Source organism: Capsella rubella, unplaced genomic scaffold, assembly GCF_000375325.1.
Source record: "Capsella rubella cultivar Monte Gargano unplaced genomic scaffold, Caprub1_0 scaffold_5, whole genome shotgun sequence".
In the NCBI taxonomy this organism is placed as follows: domain Eukaryota; kingdom Viridiplantae; phylum Streptophyta; class Magnoliopsida; order Brassicales; family Brassicaceae; genus Capsella; species Capsella rubella.
In genome coordinates this window covers 2,099,982-2,117,721 of record NW_006238919.1, presented here as the reverse complement: position 1 = coordinate 2,117,721, position 17,740 = coordinate 2,099,982, and the positions used below count along the sequence as shown (strand labels likewise).

Here is a 17,740-nt window from a genome sequence, read left to right as displayed (position 1 = left end):
TAATTTAAAGTTTTCAATTAATATATGTGAAATTTATAACCAAAAGGTGCATGTAAGGCTACTAAGGAATAAAATTTAAAATAAATTCAAATTTATTTTAGTGGTTTTATTGTAACTCTTAAATTATTTTCATTGTTATAAAAGAGAAAATAAATTTGAAAAATATATACTTAAATATTTTTTTGAAACATAAGATATGCAAGATATCTTAAAAGATCTTATGTAACTAATATATTTTTTAACCATGAATAAAAATAATATACATTTTATGAAATAAAAAATTTGATTGATAACATTTTTTCTTTAAAAACTTATAAGAAAAAATCATTTTCAGAAACGAAAAAGGAAGGAAATAAATTTCAACTAATATTACCTCTTTTACTAACCGATTTTAGATAAAAATGATAATAAATTTAATTTTGGTAAGCATTTAATTAATTTAAACTAAATTTTAAAATATTAAAATAGCATTACTTTGAAAGATATTCTGGTCATCTCTTAAAACAGGTCTCTTAATCGGGTCTTGGAATTAAATCTTATTTTCGAATATCTAAAAGATTTAATAGGTATTATAATTTTCAATTAAGGAAATAGTTTAGGTGAAAAATCTCAGTTTTTTTTATGTTTTTCATTAATATTTCTAAATTTAAATATTTCGTACATTATTAAACTTAAAACATTTAATTTACCTTATTTCAAGTAGATTAAAGATTTAATTTTATATTAAAATTGTTTACAATTACAATATTTATCATATTTTTCTTTTTTGTTAACATTTTATCAGATTAGTTTATCATATACTTTTGCCAATAGTTAAATTTTATTCATAAGGTATTTATAAATAGATTATCCAAATTTATGAAATTGTTATATATCACTTATGTTATCTTTCAACCGATATACAATTTTTGTAAATTATATTAAAAGATTGCATTTTCTTATACACCGTTGAGGTAATGTCCGTGATTGATAAATTTAACGGTTTTAGGGAAAATATAATATATACGTACTTATATTAAAACCAGACCTAATTACTATTGTATATATTATTTACTTTCTATACAGTTAAAATATATAAATCAACACGCGATTTAACTCTATAGAATTAAAATTAAAATATACAAGACTATTATGTTTATCCTATATTATTGAATACTAAATATTAATACAAATCCAATTATATCTTTAGTTTAAAAAACATCATCCGTGCGAAAACACGGGCCATCCTCTAGTTAAAAAAAAAAACAGCAGCCACAAACCATAAAACTTTCCTCTTTCCTTCTTTCTAGTTTCTTCAATCTCCACCGCTTCCTAAAATTGTAACCTTTTTTTTTTTTCGTTTTTGACTTTAATGGCGGATTGGGCTCCAGTTCTCGTCGGTGTGGTCCTGTTCGTGCTTCTCTCACCGGGTCTTCTCTTTTCAATACCTGGTAACAACCGCACTGTAGATTTCGGTGGTCTCAAAACCAACGGCAAAGCCATTGCTGTTCACACTCTCATCTTCTTCGCTCTTTACTCCATTTTGATCCTCGCTGTTAATCTCCACATCTACACTGGCTGAGAGAATCTGATCTCATCCTCTGTCTCTTCACTATCTCTTTTTTGTTGTTTTTTAAAATAAAGGTTTGCCCTTTTTTGAAAAATGGGTTTTTAGAACTAGAAGAAACTCTATAAAATTAGAGTTTTTTTTTTTTTTTTTTTCTTTCATAGTTGTTGTAACAAAACAGATTTGGTGAAAAGGGTTGTGTTTGTATTGTGATGTATCGTTACTCAAATGTATTAGTTTGTTACTTTTACTGAAATGTGTTTTTATTTGCTTAGCTTTTGTTAAAAATTACAACTTTTTATTAGCAGTAGCGAACAGTTGAAGCTAAAGGAAGAGGAGAAATGTTGTAGAAAGACTACAGATTTGTACATACATTGGAAATTTAGAAATGGATGTGAATTTGTATAGCAATCACCAAGATTGTGAGTATACAAAAGTATATAAATGCGTGAATCAAAATAGCTATACCGCTTGTGGTCATGTTTCCAAATTCAACCACTCTAGTCCTCGCAGGAAGCTGGAAGAGTAGTCCTGGTGAGAGTAGGATGAAGAGTGACACCGCTACAATCACTGGTCCCCAATCCGTGCTCATATGTAACGGTTTTGAGACTCTTCTCTTCGTAGTGTTTTGTATTGAAAATGCTTATGTGAATTGTGTGTATAAAGATTGTTTGTTTGTTCTTTTGCTGATGAAGATGGAGACAAGTGGAGAGTTATGTAGAAGAAGATGAGTGAGTGAGTGATGACTCTTTTTGGCTTTTCTTGGTGGCTAAGGAGAAGGTAGAAGAGGTTAGGATACAAAGCTTAGTGATAGGTTACGAGGAAAGGGCATTGTATTCTTTATTGGCTCTGCTTTTGTGAACTTATCGTCTTCTTTCTCTTTTGTGATTGTTCAATCAGTTGTTTCTATGCTCTTTGGTGTTGTTTGCTTTTTGTTAAAGAATTTGAAATAAAGTAGATTACTGCATAAAGATGGTATATCAAGAATTGTGTCCACTTGGTTGTTTTCTTAGTAGTTTGGTTTACCTTTTTGTTTGTATCTCTCTTGAGTCTTGGGAGTAACACTGGACCCAGTTTGCTTTCGGTTTTCGATCTTCTGTTAGCTGATTGAATCCAGTCTAATAAGTATTAAGTTCAATACCTCTGTTTCTTGCGATTGATCTATGCTTTATTTTATCCCTATGGATCTTTCAAAATGTTATAAACTTCAGCTTTTTTAGTTGTTGTTAGGCTTGCACTAATGGTGTTGCATTCGAGCTCAAGAGGCAAAGAGGGTCAAATCTTGCTGTACCGGGCAGACAATATAGATTTATCAATGATTGGTTTGGATAAGAGATATTGGTGATAGTTTATGAGCAGTTAAACCTGTGGCCAAATCAGGTATAGGTGCTACTTTGAATACTGTTTAAATTGGGATACAAGAGTTTCATACATGAGCACATTGCCTTAAACTAAGACTAAATAACCCATTTTGATTACACATTAATAGATAGTGATTTTTTGTACTATATTATATATGTGGATTTGATAGGAGAGAGCTTTGCTTGGAACCTCAATGGAGGTTTCTTGAAGTGAGTATTTATTTATCTTCACAGCTCCAGAACAAGATCTGCAAAAAACAAGCAAATGATATGACAACCTTGAGAGAGAGGGAAATGAAAAAACCAAATAGTGTTATTTGTGTTCATTGTTCTGTATATACAGACAGCATCTTGACTTACACTCTGTGTCGGTCTTGATCCAGTTTTCTCTCTTCCTGTTCGTATCCGAGATGGAACTTGCACCAAGAAACCCTCCAGTAAGAAGACTAGGGACCTTGAGATCCACTTTTCTTCTGTCATCTATCTTGTTATCGTCTCTTATAGGTGTGTAGAGAACAGGATGGACTTTACGTCGACATGTTTGAGCACTCTATAACCAAAACAGAAACCACATTTATCTTTCAGAATTCTTCAGACCAGTCTTTAGGTAACCATTTGAAAATGCTTAAAGCTAAAAGACTAACCTTTCTAAGATCTTTCTTCTTGGGCATAAAATCTTCATCATCATTTCTAATCTTTGTAGAAGCTCCATGAAGCTTTTCAAATACATTTTTAATCACATCGCTTGTGTTGTGTTTCTCTATGTAAGGCTCTCCTTGTTCTGATTGTCTCCTCTTGAATAGGCTCGTAAGTAAACTCTTTTTCTTCTTTACTCTTCCATTGTTTCTCTTCTTAAGCTCAATGGACGTTCCAAAGTGATCATAATCGTGTAGAGGACATGCATAGGACTCTTTATCTTCTTTTGCATTCGATCTTTCGACCCGCTTACTGGTTGTGTCCTCAGGTTTTTCCTTTAGAAACTTATCTAGTTTCTCAGTAACGAGCTTGGCCATCTCCATTCTTTCTCGAGTTACATCTTCTTCTGCAACCATAGCTGAGAACTTTGGTGTCTCAGGGTCTGTACCAAGCGTCCCAATGGCAAGAAATCCGCAGAAACCGTCTTCATCAAACCGAAGTTCCTGTTCAACTTTGGGTGGATTCTTGTGATGAGATGATCCGGAGAAGGAGAAGGAGTTTGTGCGGATGTCTTGGACGTCAGAGAAGACCTTAGCTCTTAGACAACCGAAACCACCTGAAAGTTAGGTTCATTTTTGTTTTATCAAAAAATAGATTAGCTAGAGAGTAAAGAGTATGCTCATTAGAATCAACCAAGAAGACTAACATCTATGTATAACATTGTATGAAGATATAAAGATGTATAGGTTGTTTTCAAAGGTTATATATGTATGAGCTAGATAAAGTTCTTTATGAAATCAAACCTTTGAGCTCTTTTGATGGGTCTAAGCCATTTTGCTTTATAGTTCGCATCCAACTTAGCAGCTGCAAGATATAGAGATATAGGGAGAGAGTTCGTTAAAATGAAATGATTAGTTAATGATAGACTAAGTACAACTATATATAGCTCATTTATCATCACAAAGAAAGAAGAATATTATGATTAGACTTTGACATTAGGATATACGTGTATATATATACTCACCTTCATGTTGTCTTCGCTTGATCTACAGCTTCTATTATTTTTATTTTTCAATTTACTCTTAAGGTTTATCTATATATAGGTGTAGATGTAGTAGGCAAGTTTGAGCTAGAAGGATCCGAATCTTATGATTGATTTTACAACAGTACATGATATTGTTGTCCGGTCGTCTTGTGTCGTAATGTGTTGAGGATTCACATATATAACATTACTATATAGATTTGCATTTATAGGACTTTATTTACGTACGATGAGACGTCACAGAATTAAGGAAAGGTTGTTCTCGAGCTAAAAGGTGTGTGTGTAATTTGTATACGGAAGTCTCTGGCTGATCGAGGCCGAGAGAGATGATAGGGTATAGTATCCCACTTGGCCACTTCTCCAAACTTTGTTGGGACATGTTTGTGAAAACTTCTTATCAGAACCGACGCGTGTATGATCAGTACGTTCATGACATGACACAACATAACGCAATCGTATTATTGGAGTGTGTCGTGTGTGTGTATACTGTTTCTTCTTGCATGCTTTTTTGCTTTTTAATTTCCCTTAAAAGGAAAACGATACACATCTTCTAAAGGAAATGTTGTTTTCAGTCTCTAAAAATAATTGGCGTGCAAGCAATAGAAGCCTCTAGCTCGCACAGAGATTTTCACTGTTTTGTCCTGGCTCTGCCACGTCACCGACATTTGTTATTAAAGTGTGACATCTAAGGGAAAATGATAGATATAGGAGGCAAATGGTTGCACAATTTAAGAGGTTGAAGAGGTTGAAAATTTTTTTTTAACTAGTTTTTACCATTTGAGTTGAAGAGGTTGGAAAAATTATTCAACCCGTTCAACTTAACAAATTGAAAAAATGAACTAATTATACAGGAAATTCGTTCAACTCATTCATCTCCTATTTTGCTGATGAATAGGTTGAATGCTATTCAACTTTTTTTATTCAACTTATTCTTTTCCAACTCTTTCATTTTTGTGCAACCATTTCCACCCGATAGGACCCCAAAAATAGTTTTGAAACATTATATTAAGCATTGTTAATTATATCATTATGTATGAACTAACCAGAGTACAGTTAGCCAACCAGATATTGGTACGTAGGTTTTCAATTCGAGCCTGAGATAAACCCGACCGATGTGAACTACACCAGAAGTACTCGGCCAACCAATTAAAGGGTTAAGACTTAAGAGTATTTGAGGTCTTGAATCCAAGCTATGGCAATGAGAAGATGACTGAAAATATCTAATTTAAAATCCCATGGTTATAAGGTATATTGTTAATAAACAAAGAAACAAGAAGCAAACTTATAACATTGTACGTTGTGTGTCCCAGAGTACACAAAAAAGGAGAAAGAGCTATTTCATATGTGAGCTTTTAAGATCTTTCTTCTCCTTTATATATATCATTCTGATCGATACATGTGAGGACTCTTTTGTATCGTACACTAAATTATCATCGCACTGTTCACAAATCACATGCAAAAAAACTGACAAATTAATGTTAAGTGAGAATCATGCGTGATGTTTCACAGTTTTTCTTTCCTGGTCCCATTTGTTTTGTAATTCTTGTAGCTAGGTTTGCAAATTTTTAGGTGCCACCAAGACTTGTGATCGCCGAATTTGCTACGTACATGCATGTTTTCAATCTCTATTCGTTGATAATACTGACGTACGTCCACAAATCAAAAGTATGGCATTGACACCAAGTCACCAACGTAACCATATGTTTGGAATTTTGATAATATATCACAAAATACATTGGTTGCAAACATCACGCATGATTCTCATAAATATATCAACCGAGTATTCAAATATGAATAACTGAGTTTCGAATATGACACTATGCATATTCATTAAAACGATTAACACTTGCAAGTTTTGACCTAAGTATATAATGCTATATTGCTATTGAATGATTGAATCTATCTATATTCTACATCGACTTTGTTATAACTTAGAACATGCATCTTACATTATGCTTAATTCGCTTGCTCCTATATCAAAATCTTATAGATCAATCTTGAATCATTGTCTCCCACATCATATTTGTTTAGTAGGCTACAATATTTTATGCGACGCTTTTGAATGCTCTATTGGATATTAATATAGTACGGCCCAGCCCAAATGAATCTTGAGCCCAACAAACAAAAATAAAACTATAAAACGACCGTTACAAAATTTTAGTGGAATAAAATAATCTGAAACACGAGACGAGAGAGAGACGGAAGAACGAAGAAAAGAACAAAATTACATTAATTGCTCGTAACTTCGTATCAATCCCATTCTCTTAACAGATAAAAAATTTATTGTCTCGATGTAAACCTTAACGTAACAGACTAAAATTACACGTGGCGATTTCTCATTCGACCTACTCCAAATCACGTTGCGTCTAATCTTTGATTTTTTTTTCATTCTTCTCTTCTCTTCCAAATCCTAACTAACCAAACCTCTCACAAATCCTCTCATAACCATTTTCTCCATAGATCCTCTGATCCATTTTCTCGGAAACTTTTGGCGAAATCCGCGGTGAAGAGATAGCTTAAACAATGGGGACGGAGATCCCTAGATCGGAGGAGATATCGGAGGCATTGTTACGACCGGAATCGGAGAAAACAGCGACGTCGGCGGCGGACGAGCATGTGCCTGAGTGGAAAGAGCAGATAACGATTCGAGGATTGGCTGTTAGCGCTTTGTTGGGGACTTTGTTCTGTATCATTACTCATAAACTCAATCTCACGGTTGGGATCATACCGTCGTTGAACGTCGCCGCGGGATTGCTCGGGTTCTTCTTCGTCAAGTCGTGGACTGGTTTCTTGTCGCAGCTTGGGTTTACGGTGAAGCCGTTTACTAAGCAAGAGAATACTGTTATTCAGACTTGTGTTGTTGCTTGCTATGGCCTCGCCTTTAGCGGTATAAAACCTTGTTTTACTCATCAAGATCTGTATTCGAAAATCGGATTCTTAGTTTTCGAATTCTGGAACAGTATTTGTTTTTGCGATTGTTCAATAGTAGTAATTGTGGTTTTGATCGAGAAGAATCTGATTGGTTGACTTTGTTGAATTGATCTGTAGCTATTTCTGAGATTTTATTGATTGTGATTACTTACTATTATAAGGATTTGGTATGGGTTGGTCTTTTGTTTTGCTTCTTATTTGATATTGATTTGTCAATTTCAGGAGGATTTGGTTCATACTTGATTGCTATGGATGAGAAGACATACAAGCTCATTGGTGCTGATTATCCGGGAAATCATGCGGAAGATGTTATAAATCCTGGACTATGGTGGATGATTGGGTTTTTGTTTGTAGTCAGCTTCTTGGGGCTCTTTAGTCTCGTTCCATTACGCAAGGTAGCAATCTCAATAGCGTAGATTATAGATAGTGTCCTTTCACTATTGTTTGGTCCTTCTCCTTTACTCACAAGTATATCTCAGGTGATGGTTTTGGACTACAAACTTACTTATCCTAGTGGAACCGCCACAGCAATGTTGATTAACAGCTTCCATACCAACACTGGAGCTGAGCTTGCAGGGTAAATGTTGTCAAGATTCAATAGTCATTTCATTTTGCTTTCTGGAAAACCATATCTTTTGTTTATTGAACTTGTGTCTGTAATGTTGGTCAATACAGGAACCAGGTCAAATGTCTTGGAAAATACCTGAGTCTTAGCTTAATTTGGAGTTGTTTCAAGTGGTTCTTCAGTGGTATTGGAGATGCATGTGGGTTTGATAACTTCCCCACCCTTGGTTTGACGCTATTCAAGAACACGTAAGTTTATCCTATCTCTTGACGAGTTTGATACAGCTTTTATGTACGAGATTATTATTTCAGTAATGATTCTGTGAGGATTGAGAATAAGTTTATAGCTGGAATATGTTTTCTGCTACTTTTTGAAGGTATGTGGGTGCAATTTTTAACTAGTCCGGATTCTTTGCTGCACAGGTTTTACTTTGACTTCAGTCCTACTTATATTGGATGCGGTCTTATATGCCCCCATATAGTAAACTGCTCGGTTCTTCTCGGTGCAATAATCTCTTGGGGAATTTTGTGGCCATTCGTATCACAGCATGCCGGGGATTGGTATCCAGCTGACCTTGGGTCCAATGATTTTAAAGGTCTCTATGGATATAAGGTACAGTATAAGCAGCCTAATTAGAAAACTTTTCATAAAACCACATTTTCATGTCAAAAGGGAGGATATTAGGTGAGGTTCAAGTACTAAAGTTTTTGTGTCGTTTCTGAATTTTAAGGTCTTTATCGCCATTGCCATTATCCTTGGTGATGGTCTCTACAATCTTGTCAAGATCATTGCTGTCACTGTGAAGGAAATATGCAGCAGTAGGTCAAAACGACTCAATCTACCCATTGTTACCGACGTTGTAGGTGAGAGAATATTAGATCCTGACTCATCTCTTACATGTTTTTGTATTAACCAATAACTTGTTTACTCTCATGGCCACTTCTAAATACTGTTAACTATAAGTTTTTAAATTCCTTAACTCAGATGACAGCGAAGCCTCTGAGATACTGCTGGTCAAAAAGAAAAGAGATGAAGTATTTCTTAAGGACCGTATACCCCTCGGATTTGCAGTTTCTGGTTATGTGGGTCTTGCTGCTATCTCAACGGCAACAATCCCGTTGATATTCCCACCCTTGAAATGGTACTTTGTCCTGTGTTCTTACTTCATTGCACCTGCTCTTGCCTTTTGCAACTCCTATGGAACCGGGCTCACAGACTGGAGCCTAGCATCAACCTATGGAAAGATTGGTCTTTTCATAATCGCTTCCGTAGTAGGAAGTGATGGTGGTGTCATTGCGGGTTTAGCTGCCTGTGGAGTTATGATGTCAATCGTCTCTACCGCAGCTGACCTCATGCAAGATTTTAAAACTGGTTACCTCACTTTATCATCTGCGAAATCCATGTTTGTAAGCCAGCTTGTTGGGACTGCAATGGGCTGTGTAATTGCTCCGCTCACATTCTGGCTGTTCTGGACTGCTTTTGACATTGGAGATCCCAATGGTCCGTACAAAGCACCTTACGCAGTGATTTTCCGTGAGATGGCGATTCTCGGTATTGAGGGCTTTGCAGAACTTCCTAAGCACTGTTTGGCTCTTTGTTACGGGTTTTTCATCGCAGCTTTACTAGTGAATTTCTTGAGAGACATTACACCGCCTAAAATCTCTCAGTTCATCCCGATCCCAATGGCGATGGCTGTCCCATTCTACATTGGAGCGTACTTTGCCATTGACATGTTTGTTGGGACTGTGATATTGTTCGTCTGGGAGCGGATCAACAGGAAAGATGCAGACGACTTTGCGGGTGCAGTAGCTTCAGGACTGATTTGTGGGGACGGGATCTGGACAATTCCTTCTGCAATCCTTTCGATCTTAAGGATCAACCCGCCCATTTGTATGTACTTTGGACCGTCTTCGGCAAGTTAAACAACGGTCGTAATCGCAATCGCGAGTCATAGTCAAAAGGAAACTTATCTGAGAGTCTCATGGCCGTCAGAATTGAATCAATTGTCTTCATATGTTGTGTAGATATGGTTAGAATATCTCAATTCGCAAGAACAAAATGTTGTTGCAAATCTCTTTAAATGTTTAGTCAATGTTGTTGTATGTCCCCGAGATGTTGTTGTCTCTTTGAATGCTCTCATTCTCAAGCTCAAAGAGGGTTTAGTACCATTTGCATTTGTTCAATCATCGTAAGGAGAGTGTATACAGAAATATTGAACAGGTACAATTCCAATTAAAGTCCCAAAAAAAAGTTCATGCTATTGTGGGTTTTATATATTTTTGTCTTTGGATCTAGAAGACCGAAACCGTATGAGAAGTTGAGAATCAAAAGTGAGAGAAATGTCAATAATGTTTTTAATCATAGTTATCACAACCCACTAGACAACATATAATGATCTTTATAATCATAGTTTAGTATGAGATTTATTCACCAATCAAAATAAATTTCAAATATATGATATGAGTATATGACATTTTGGTGATATCAAAATCTTTAGTTGATAGTTTGACAACACAACACCGTTATTCTAGAATAAAAACAACAAAATCATACCAAAAAAGTAACTAAAAATATTCAAGTATCAAAAATACTACAACTTAACATGCAAGTTGAGGTTTTAATATATGGTGCCACTCTCATAAGATAAGTAAAAGTCCAATTATGTGATCATTAGAGTTATTGTAATTCTAGTCTGTATAGTTGTTAAAAACTGTTAAGAAACTGTAAAATGTGTAATGATGAAACTCCAATCTTAATCTACCATAATTGGGGCACGATTGGTGGAGATAATCGTGGCAGAAACTCTTGAATAATATTGGTTATTAAAATTATTGAGAAAAAAACGTAATGTCAAATAAATATACTGGTGAGAGGTAAACATAAACAAAGGATGTGTCATTATGAATTCTGATGACATTTATTTTAAACAAAATAAAATGAAAGGTTAGTAACAGTTTAAATAATATGGATGAAGATTATCTTGATTAAGTGACCAATCATATTGCACCAATTTCGAACTGAAAAATGAATGAAAAAGTATATACTCCATAAATTAAAAATCATGCACTTTCGAACTATTGACATTAATACACATTCTCTATAGTACTTTTTCTCCAGCTCGATTATGAACTTTTACGAGTTATTGGAAATGGTAGTAAAGGAAATAGGAGTTATAGGAAATGGAAATAGTTGAAGTAGAAGGAGAGGAAGCCAACAAATAAGATAGATTTTACATTACTAGGATATAACCCACGGTACACTGCGGAACAATATTATATTTTAAAATTTTTATATCAATAAAAGTTATGTTCAATAAAAGTTATTTTAAATTTATAATATTTCATCTTAATTTAATTTGTTTTGCTGAATAATATATTAAGAGATATAATTTTTTGTTTGTCACATGTGCATAGAATTTTACAAATAAGAGTTAGTTGTTCTAAAGTAAGAAGGTCTATACATAATATTTGTTATATCATAGGATTTAACCTACATGAAATAGTTTACAGGTTTTCTTAAAGTTAGTATTTTAATTATATGATTTATTATTTTTAGTTTGGTAGATTTAACCCGTGGATCCGTGGTCCATGTAAAGTTTAGTAATTTAATTGATTATCCATATTAATTTATTTGAACAAAATATACTATATGTAATTAACGTAGAATATAAATATGAATATTCACTTACAAAACTTTTATTTTTTAATTTTATTAATATATAATAATATATAGTTTTCAAATCTAAATCTAGTCATCAAAAAATAGTTTATTTGTTTGGTACTATTTAATTCATTTATAGTAATTTTGAAATAAATTCGATATGGTGTTTCCTTAACCGAAGAAACCGATTGTTTATTGTCCACCGAACTAAATCAAACCGTAAGCTAAACACCAATTAGAATTTTGCCAATCAATTCTCGTCTTATAATCAATTCCATACATATTTTTTCGGAATTCTATATATATTTTTCTTGATACATATATTTTTTTCTATTTCGTTCAACTTTTTATATGTAGAAACCTAGTATAATGCCAAAATCTCTAGCAAAATAAGTATTTATGTTGTTTGGCTCTACATAATTAGGAAATGGAATTGATGGTTGAACAAAATAATTTTTTGGTGACTCATTTTGTTATATGGGTCTGTGTGTGTCTTTTACTTTGGGAGCATAATTCAATCCAAAAATTTCATATGCACCGACTCAAAAATTGCATTTTTTTTTTTTACTTTTTATACAAACGCGACGATTAGTTGTCAACTTATTATTATTAGTACAAGTTATGTAAAAGACATATTCAATATATTTCTTCCAAAAATGATATAATTCATAACACTTACTAAACGATAAAATTGTATCATTCACCAACTAATCAATGAATAACTATTTGCCAAAAAAAAAATGACTCGTAAGATTAGGAATTTTACTTACGGTTAGATATGGTAGGTATTTTCATTTTCCATTAAACTTCACTTATAGTTAACAAAAAAAGGAAATATTATGGTTTTGAAATTATATTTAGTGTACATTTAAAATTAATTCATTTATTGTATTTAAGTTTTAAAAATCTTTTGGATGGCATGGATGCACATCTTATGGATCTAAAACTCATTATCCAAATAAAAATACCATTTGAATGTAAAACTTTTAGATTTGACACTTAAATAGAGAAAGGTAAATAGTAGAATTGATTGGTGACAAAGTAACACGACATTATCAAAATATCATTTGGTTTTTAGAGGTAAATAGAAGAGATGCATGTAGTTGAAAGTGATTAATTCTGACTAGTTTAAGAAATTTTGACTTATTTATCTAGGTTTAGTTGTACAATACATTTTCTGTTATAAATAAACTTTTTGGGGACTAATTCTTGGGTTTTGAAGAGTAGTTGAACCGTAAATCTTGAGACACGCACACACACCAAATTAACAACACTTGACATGTATGATTAGTGTATTACTATATTAAAACGTGATTATGAGGGTCATTAATATATACTATTAGAATCATACCTTTAACTAAAGCTAGAGAGTAGTTAGCTCAATTAAGATTAACTGAAGTCTAAGACTTAATGAGTATAGTAGTTATGATGAGATGCGAGGTGCGAGTAAAAAAACAGAAAGAGAAGAGAGATGGTATGATGTTGTCGGTCCATAAATGATGAAACTCTCAAACTCAATTCAATCTCTTTAGATCTTTCCCTACAAGCTAACCAAACTCTCTCTCTTGGTGTGTCAACAACTCATTGATCCAACTTGATAGACTAGCTAAGGTATACTTCCTTCTTAGAGAAGACGTTGACTTTGACTACTGTTTGTAGGTAAGGTGCTCATACTTTTATTTTCATTTGGCTTAGGGCAAGAAGGGAGATACTTGAGAAGCATTACTAAAAATCATATTCATAACTTGAACAAGCTATTTGTTAAATTTAAACCATACTACTCCCTCTGTATTTTTATCAGTTGTCTTTCTTAATATATTTTTTTGGTTTCCATATTAGTTGTCGTTTTAGATTTTCAATGGAGATGTTTTATAAAAATTCCAGTTTAATCTAACTGTTTTAACGTATCAACCAATAAGAAAATCAGAAATACACTAAAGGAGATTAATATGTGTGAACAAATAACTAATAGAAACAAAAGAGTATTATTTAGTGTAAACTTGATTATGTTTCCATCCGTCGCGGATAAGAAGAGACAAATGTCCTGTTAATACGCGGTGAAACGTTATATTGATTTTTTTTAAAGTGTTTAGGTCATACATCTCTTAGACTTTAAAATTCAACAATAATTTTTTTGACATTTGACACTGAAGAATAATTTTTTCCCAAAACCTAATACTTTTTTTTCTTAACATATTCAGTTACAATAGCATTTTTTTTCTTTCTAAATTGAGTTAATTACTCAATAAGGACTTTTCTCAATGGCATTTTTCTTTTTGTCATTTTCTGTTAAATATTTTAGATTTGTCACTTTTATAGATCTAAAAATACAATTCTACACATTATGTTTGGGTTTTCTTGGTTCTATTTTTTCTTAGGGTTTAGTATTTGTTATGAAGTAATTATTTTTATCAAAAAAAATCATAAAATCAAATATTTAAAAAAACTTAAAAATGGAAAATGTATAAATATTTAGTAACAATGGCATATTCATAAAATTTGAGTGAGAAAGTCGCAAAATCCATAAGAATCCCTTCTAAATTACATTTTTTGAAATAAAACAAATCCTGGCAATTCAAAAAAAAAAAAAAAATACTGGACAAAGTCATTGACTGTATCTAGTGGGAAATGAAGTGGCAGTTCATTTAGATTCTCTCAATTACCTTTGAATTTAAATGTGAAACGGTCATTACTTTTCTTCCTTTACGGATTTGTTTGGTTACTTTGCTGTTTATAGGTCTTTAAAAAATGTCAGCACTTGGTGAGAAGAAACCTATGAAACTCACTATCTCACTCTGATACTACAAAAACAAAAACAAAAATAAAGTAAAATAAAAAGAAAAAGACAAAACCAAAGTCTCGTACTTTTAAGTGTTTTCTCATTTCTTTTTTGACCCATTTCAAGAGATCGAAAGATGATAACTTTCTCTTTTCTTTATTCTTCTCCATTCTCTGCATCGGGATCTTACGAGTTCTCTCTTTTAAATAAATTAGTAAATTCCCAATAAAAGTCACTGTTAAATTTTTTTCTCAAAGTCGATACCTTTTTCTTCTCAAAGTCACCACAATTCCACAAAACCCTTAATTGAAATTGAATCCCAAGAAAGAGAGAGAGAGAGAGAAAGAGAGGATTTTGATTAATTTAAGCCTGGACCCTGAAGTCCCCACACAAGGCTTCGATGGATCCCAAGAACCTAAATCGACACCAAGTACCAAATTTCTTGAACCCATCATCACAACCACCACCGCGGAACCAGGGCATGGGACTTGACGACGACAACAACATCAACAAGGACGAGAATCGGAAATCATCATCTACTACTGAGATTAAAGATTTCCAGATCGTGGTCTCTGCTTCTTCCGACAAAGAACCGAACAACAGTAGTACTAAGAAGAGTCAGAACCAGCTTGGTCCTAAGAGAAGCTCTAACAAAGACAGACATACTAAAGTCGAAGGTAGAGGTCGGAGGATCAGGATGCCTGCCCTTTGTGCTGCTAGGATTTTTCAATTGACTAGAGAATTGGGTCACAAATCTGATGGTGAAACTATCCAGTGGCTGCTTCAACAAGCTGAGCCGTCGATTATTGCAGCTACTGGTTCTGGAACTATACCTGCCTCTGCTTTAGCTTCTGCTGCTGCCTCTGTTTCTAACCATCATCATCAAGGTGGGTCTCTTACTGCTGGTTTAATGATCAGTCATGACTTAGTAGACGGTGGTGGTTCTAGTAGTGGTAGACCACCAAACTGGGGTATTGGTGGCGGTGAAGGAGCTTCTAGGTCTAATTTACCAACTGGGTTGTGGCCAAATGTAGCTGGGTTTGGTTCTGGTGTGCCAACCACTGGGTTGATGAGTGAAGGTGCTGGTTATAGAATTGGGTTTCCTGGTTTTGATTTTCCTGGTGTTGGACCTATGAGTTTTGCTTCCATTTTGGGTGGTGGTGGTGGGAATACTCATCAGATGCCTGGACTTGAGTTGGGGTTGTCTCAGGAAGGGAATGTTGGTGTTTTGAATCCACAGTCTTTTACTCAGCTTTATCAACAGATGGGTCAAGCTCAAGCTCAGGCTCAAGCTCAAGGTAGGGTTCTTCAGCATATTCATCATAACCATGAAGATCATCAGCAAGAGAGTGGTGAGAAAGATGATTCTCAAGGCTCAGGGCGTTAAAGTATTGGTTTTTATCTTCTGGATTTGAAAAAGCTTTTGGCTTTTGTTTTGTGATAATATTGTTGTAATTTTGTACCAACCATGGAGAAGAAAAGAAAAGGTTATATACTGAGTGAGAATGGTAATCTATACTTATTGCAACCTCTGCAAAAAACACAGGTGAGCTCAATTTTGAGGATGATGATACAACTACAAGAGAGTGGAATCTTCAAATTTTTTTCTGAGTGTTTGTGACGAGTTTTGTTTTGGCAGCTGTTATTTGAACTTGCAGGTGGAGTTTGTTAATACACAGAGCCAGCGATTTTTACTTATTCTGTGTTTTGTTACTTTTGAATATGAAGAAGAAACCGGCTTTTGATAGTACAACAATGGTAATGTATACTTGTCTTCCATTACATTTATGGAATGAAGATTACAGTTTTACAATGAGTTCTTCTCTGAATGAGTTAAAGACTTTTGTTTAAAGTCAAAGTGTAAAAGACTTAGCTGCTTGTTCTGATTCAGTGGCTTTGAGCTGCAATGGATTTGACAATGATGGTGAAGTTATATTCTTTAACTCTTTTACTTTCAATGTTACTGCTCTCAGTGTCTTTAGCATCTCTGATTGAATATGTGTGTGATGTGAAGTTGATTATGGAAAGGTTTTGAATTGGTACAAACCCGATTAAGCGGTTGGGAACCAAGTAAGCTGTTTTCAGATCAATCGAGTCTCACTCTATAAAGTATATACAGAAGCCTATTTTTTCATACTAGAGAAAGTTTATATAACTTTCACCCATTCTGACTTGAATCTGACGGAACCAAGGAAAGAGAGAGGTGAAATTAGGTAATTAGCATAAATACAGGTGAAATATCGTGTTAATAAACTAAAACAAAGACTAATCAAAAATCAAGAAAAGATTAACAAGTTCTCCAAACTGCCCTAACAACAAAACAATAAGGTCTAAGACATGCAGTTTTGTTTTGTCTATTTTTATTTATACCATAAGTAAAAAACAGCAATGTTCCTGTAAGCATGGGAGGGAGTGTGTGTCCTAAGCAACAAATATAAAAGTGAAGAAATAAAAGGAGAGAACTTTACTTAGAGGGCAATCATCATCTCCAGGAAGGTTGCAAATGCAATCAGGACGACAACCATCAAAAGCCATCCGACATATCCCACATGTTTCGTCTTGAGCATCCCATGTCCATAAAGCAACAGTATGCCAAACTGCTTCCCGGCAGAAATAATCAGTTAAAAGAATAGCAACTCCGCACTGTAAGAGCTGAGATTGTACCAAAGATATATTTATATAAGGCAAAGGGATGAGGAACTTACTCTTTTGGGTATACCGTATACAGGACATAAGTAACATAGAAAGTCAAGAGTAACAATTTCGTTTACAAGCTTAAAAGGCTGGAGAAGATGAAGCCACAAAGGATACTCAAGATCTTAACTTTCATGGCTTCCTCCTACATGGCTAAAGCCCACAAATAATAAAGAGTTTAAAATATGAACCAAACCTCTTCAACGGGAGGGCAAGCCGCAAAGCCTTCTCCCGTTCTCCGTGAGAATGTTATCTTTTCGATTCTTGATCCTTATACGAAAATAAATTGGGCCTGAGTTGATAAAAATAGCCCATTGAAACCCACTAACAAGTTAATTCCATCTCAATATTCGAGAAAAGGGATAACGTTTGAAGGCCCATTAGTAATTGTTTTTATTCTGTAGCCCAACAAAAAAGCCGCCGTTTGTGTATTAACCATATGAAATACGTGGCGTTTTTACGTAGAGTAAACGACGCGCATTCTGGTAGAGAAATGAGGAAACAACTGTTTTTTGTTTGTGGAAGA

General features: G+C 34.0%; 4 protein-coding genes across 4 annotated transcripts; 2 read left to right on the top strand and 2 right to left on the bottom strand.

Moving 5' to 3' along the window:
• Positions 1-1,682: 1,682 nt before the first annotated feature.
• Positions 1,683-2,235, bottom strand: LOC17885828. Its single transcript, XM_006292085.2, has one exon. It carries the CDS (start codon positions 2,136-2,138, stop codon positions 1,929-1,931), a length of 210 nt encoding a protein of 69 aa, XP_006292147.1. The 5' UTR covers positions 2,139-2,235; the 3' UTR covers positions 1,683-1,928.
• Positions 2,236-2,776: 541 nt separating this feature from the next.
• On the bottom strand, positions 2,777-4,573 carry LOC17884737 (protein LAZY 1). The gene is made up of 5 exons (XM_023782291.1): positions 4,568-4,573; positions 4,347-4,434; positions 3,552-4,159; positions 3,268-3,457; positions 2,777-3,155 (listed from the first exon to the last, which is right to left on the bottom strand). Exons 1-5 carry the CDS (start codon positions 4,571-4,573, stop codon positions 3,136-3,138), a joined length of 912 nt encoding a protein of 303 aa, XP_023638059.1. The 3' UTR covers positions 2,777-3,135.
• Positions 4,574-6,984: 2,411 nt separating this feature from the next.
• Positions 6,985-10,341, top strand: LOC17886559 (probable metal-nicotianamine transporter YSL6). Its single transcript, XM_023782316.1, has 7 exons — positions 6,985-7,472; positions 7,739-7,911; positions 7,996-8,093; positions 8,192-8,329; positions 8,504-8,693; positions 8,812-8,944; positions 9,066-10,341. The coding sequence occupies exons 1-7, from the start codon at positions 7,109-7,111 to the stop codon at positions 10,001-10,003; spliced, it is 2,034 nt and encodes a 677-aa protein (XP_023638084.1). The 5' UTR covers positions 6,985-7,108; the 3' UTR covers positions 10,004-10,341.
• Positions 10,342-14,693: 4,352 nt separating this feature from the next.
• Positions 14,694-16,327, top strand: LOC17885451 (transcription factor TCP20). The gene is made up of 2 exons (XM_006290305.2): positions 14,694-16,066; positions 16,160-16,327. The coding sequence occupies exon 1, from the start codon at positions 14,921-14,923 to the stop codon at positions 15,905-15,907; it is 987 nt and encodes a 328-aa protein (XP_006290367.1). The 5' UTR covers positions 14,694-14,920; the 3' UTR covers positions 15,908-16,066; positions 16,160-16,327.
• The last annotated feature ends 1,413 nt before the right edge of the window (positions 16,328-17,740 follow it).

Bases quoted from the DNA above. Each gene is read 5' to 3' on its own strand.
- LOC17885828 (XM_006292085.2), bottom strand. From the start codon at position 2,138: ATGAGCACGGATTGGGGACCAGTGATTGTAGCGGTGTCACTCTTCATC.
- LOC17884737 (XM_023782291.1), bottom strand. The intron at 4,160-4,346 runs GTTTGATTTCAT...CCTAACTTTCAG, and splicing joins CCCATCAAAAGAGCTCAAAG to GTGGTTTCGGTTGTCTAAGA. The intron at 3,156-3,267 runs GTAAGTCAAGAT...TGTTTTTTGCAG, and splicing joins GATCAAGACCGACACAGAGT to ATCTTGTTCTGGAGCTGTGA.
- LOC17886559 (XM_023782316.1), top strand. From the start codon at position 7,109: ATGGGGACGGAGATCCCTAGATCGGAGGAGATATCGGAGGCATTGTTA. The intron at 8,094-8,191 runs GTAAATGTTGTC...TGGTCAATACAG, and splicing joins ACTGGAGCTGAGCTTGCAGG to GAACCAGGTCAAATGTCTTG. The intron at 8,330-8,503 runs GTAAGTTTATCC...TTTGCTGCACAG, and splicing joins TTGACGCTATTCAAGAACAC to GTTTTACTTTGACTTCAGTC.
- LOC17885451 (XM_006290305.2), top strand. From the start codon at position 14,921: ATGGATCCCAAGAACCTAAATCGACACCAAGTACCAAATTTCTTGAAC.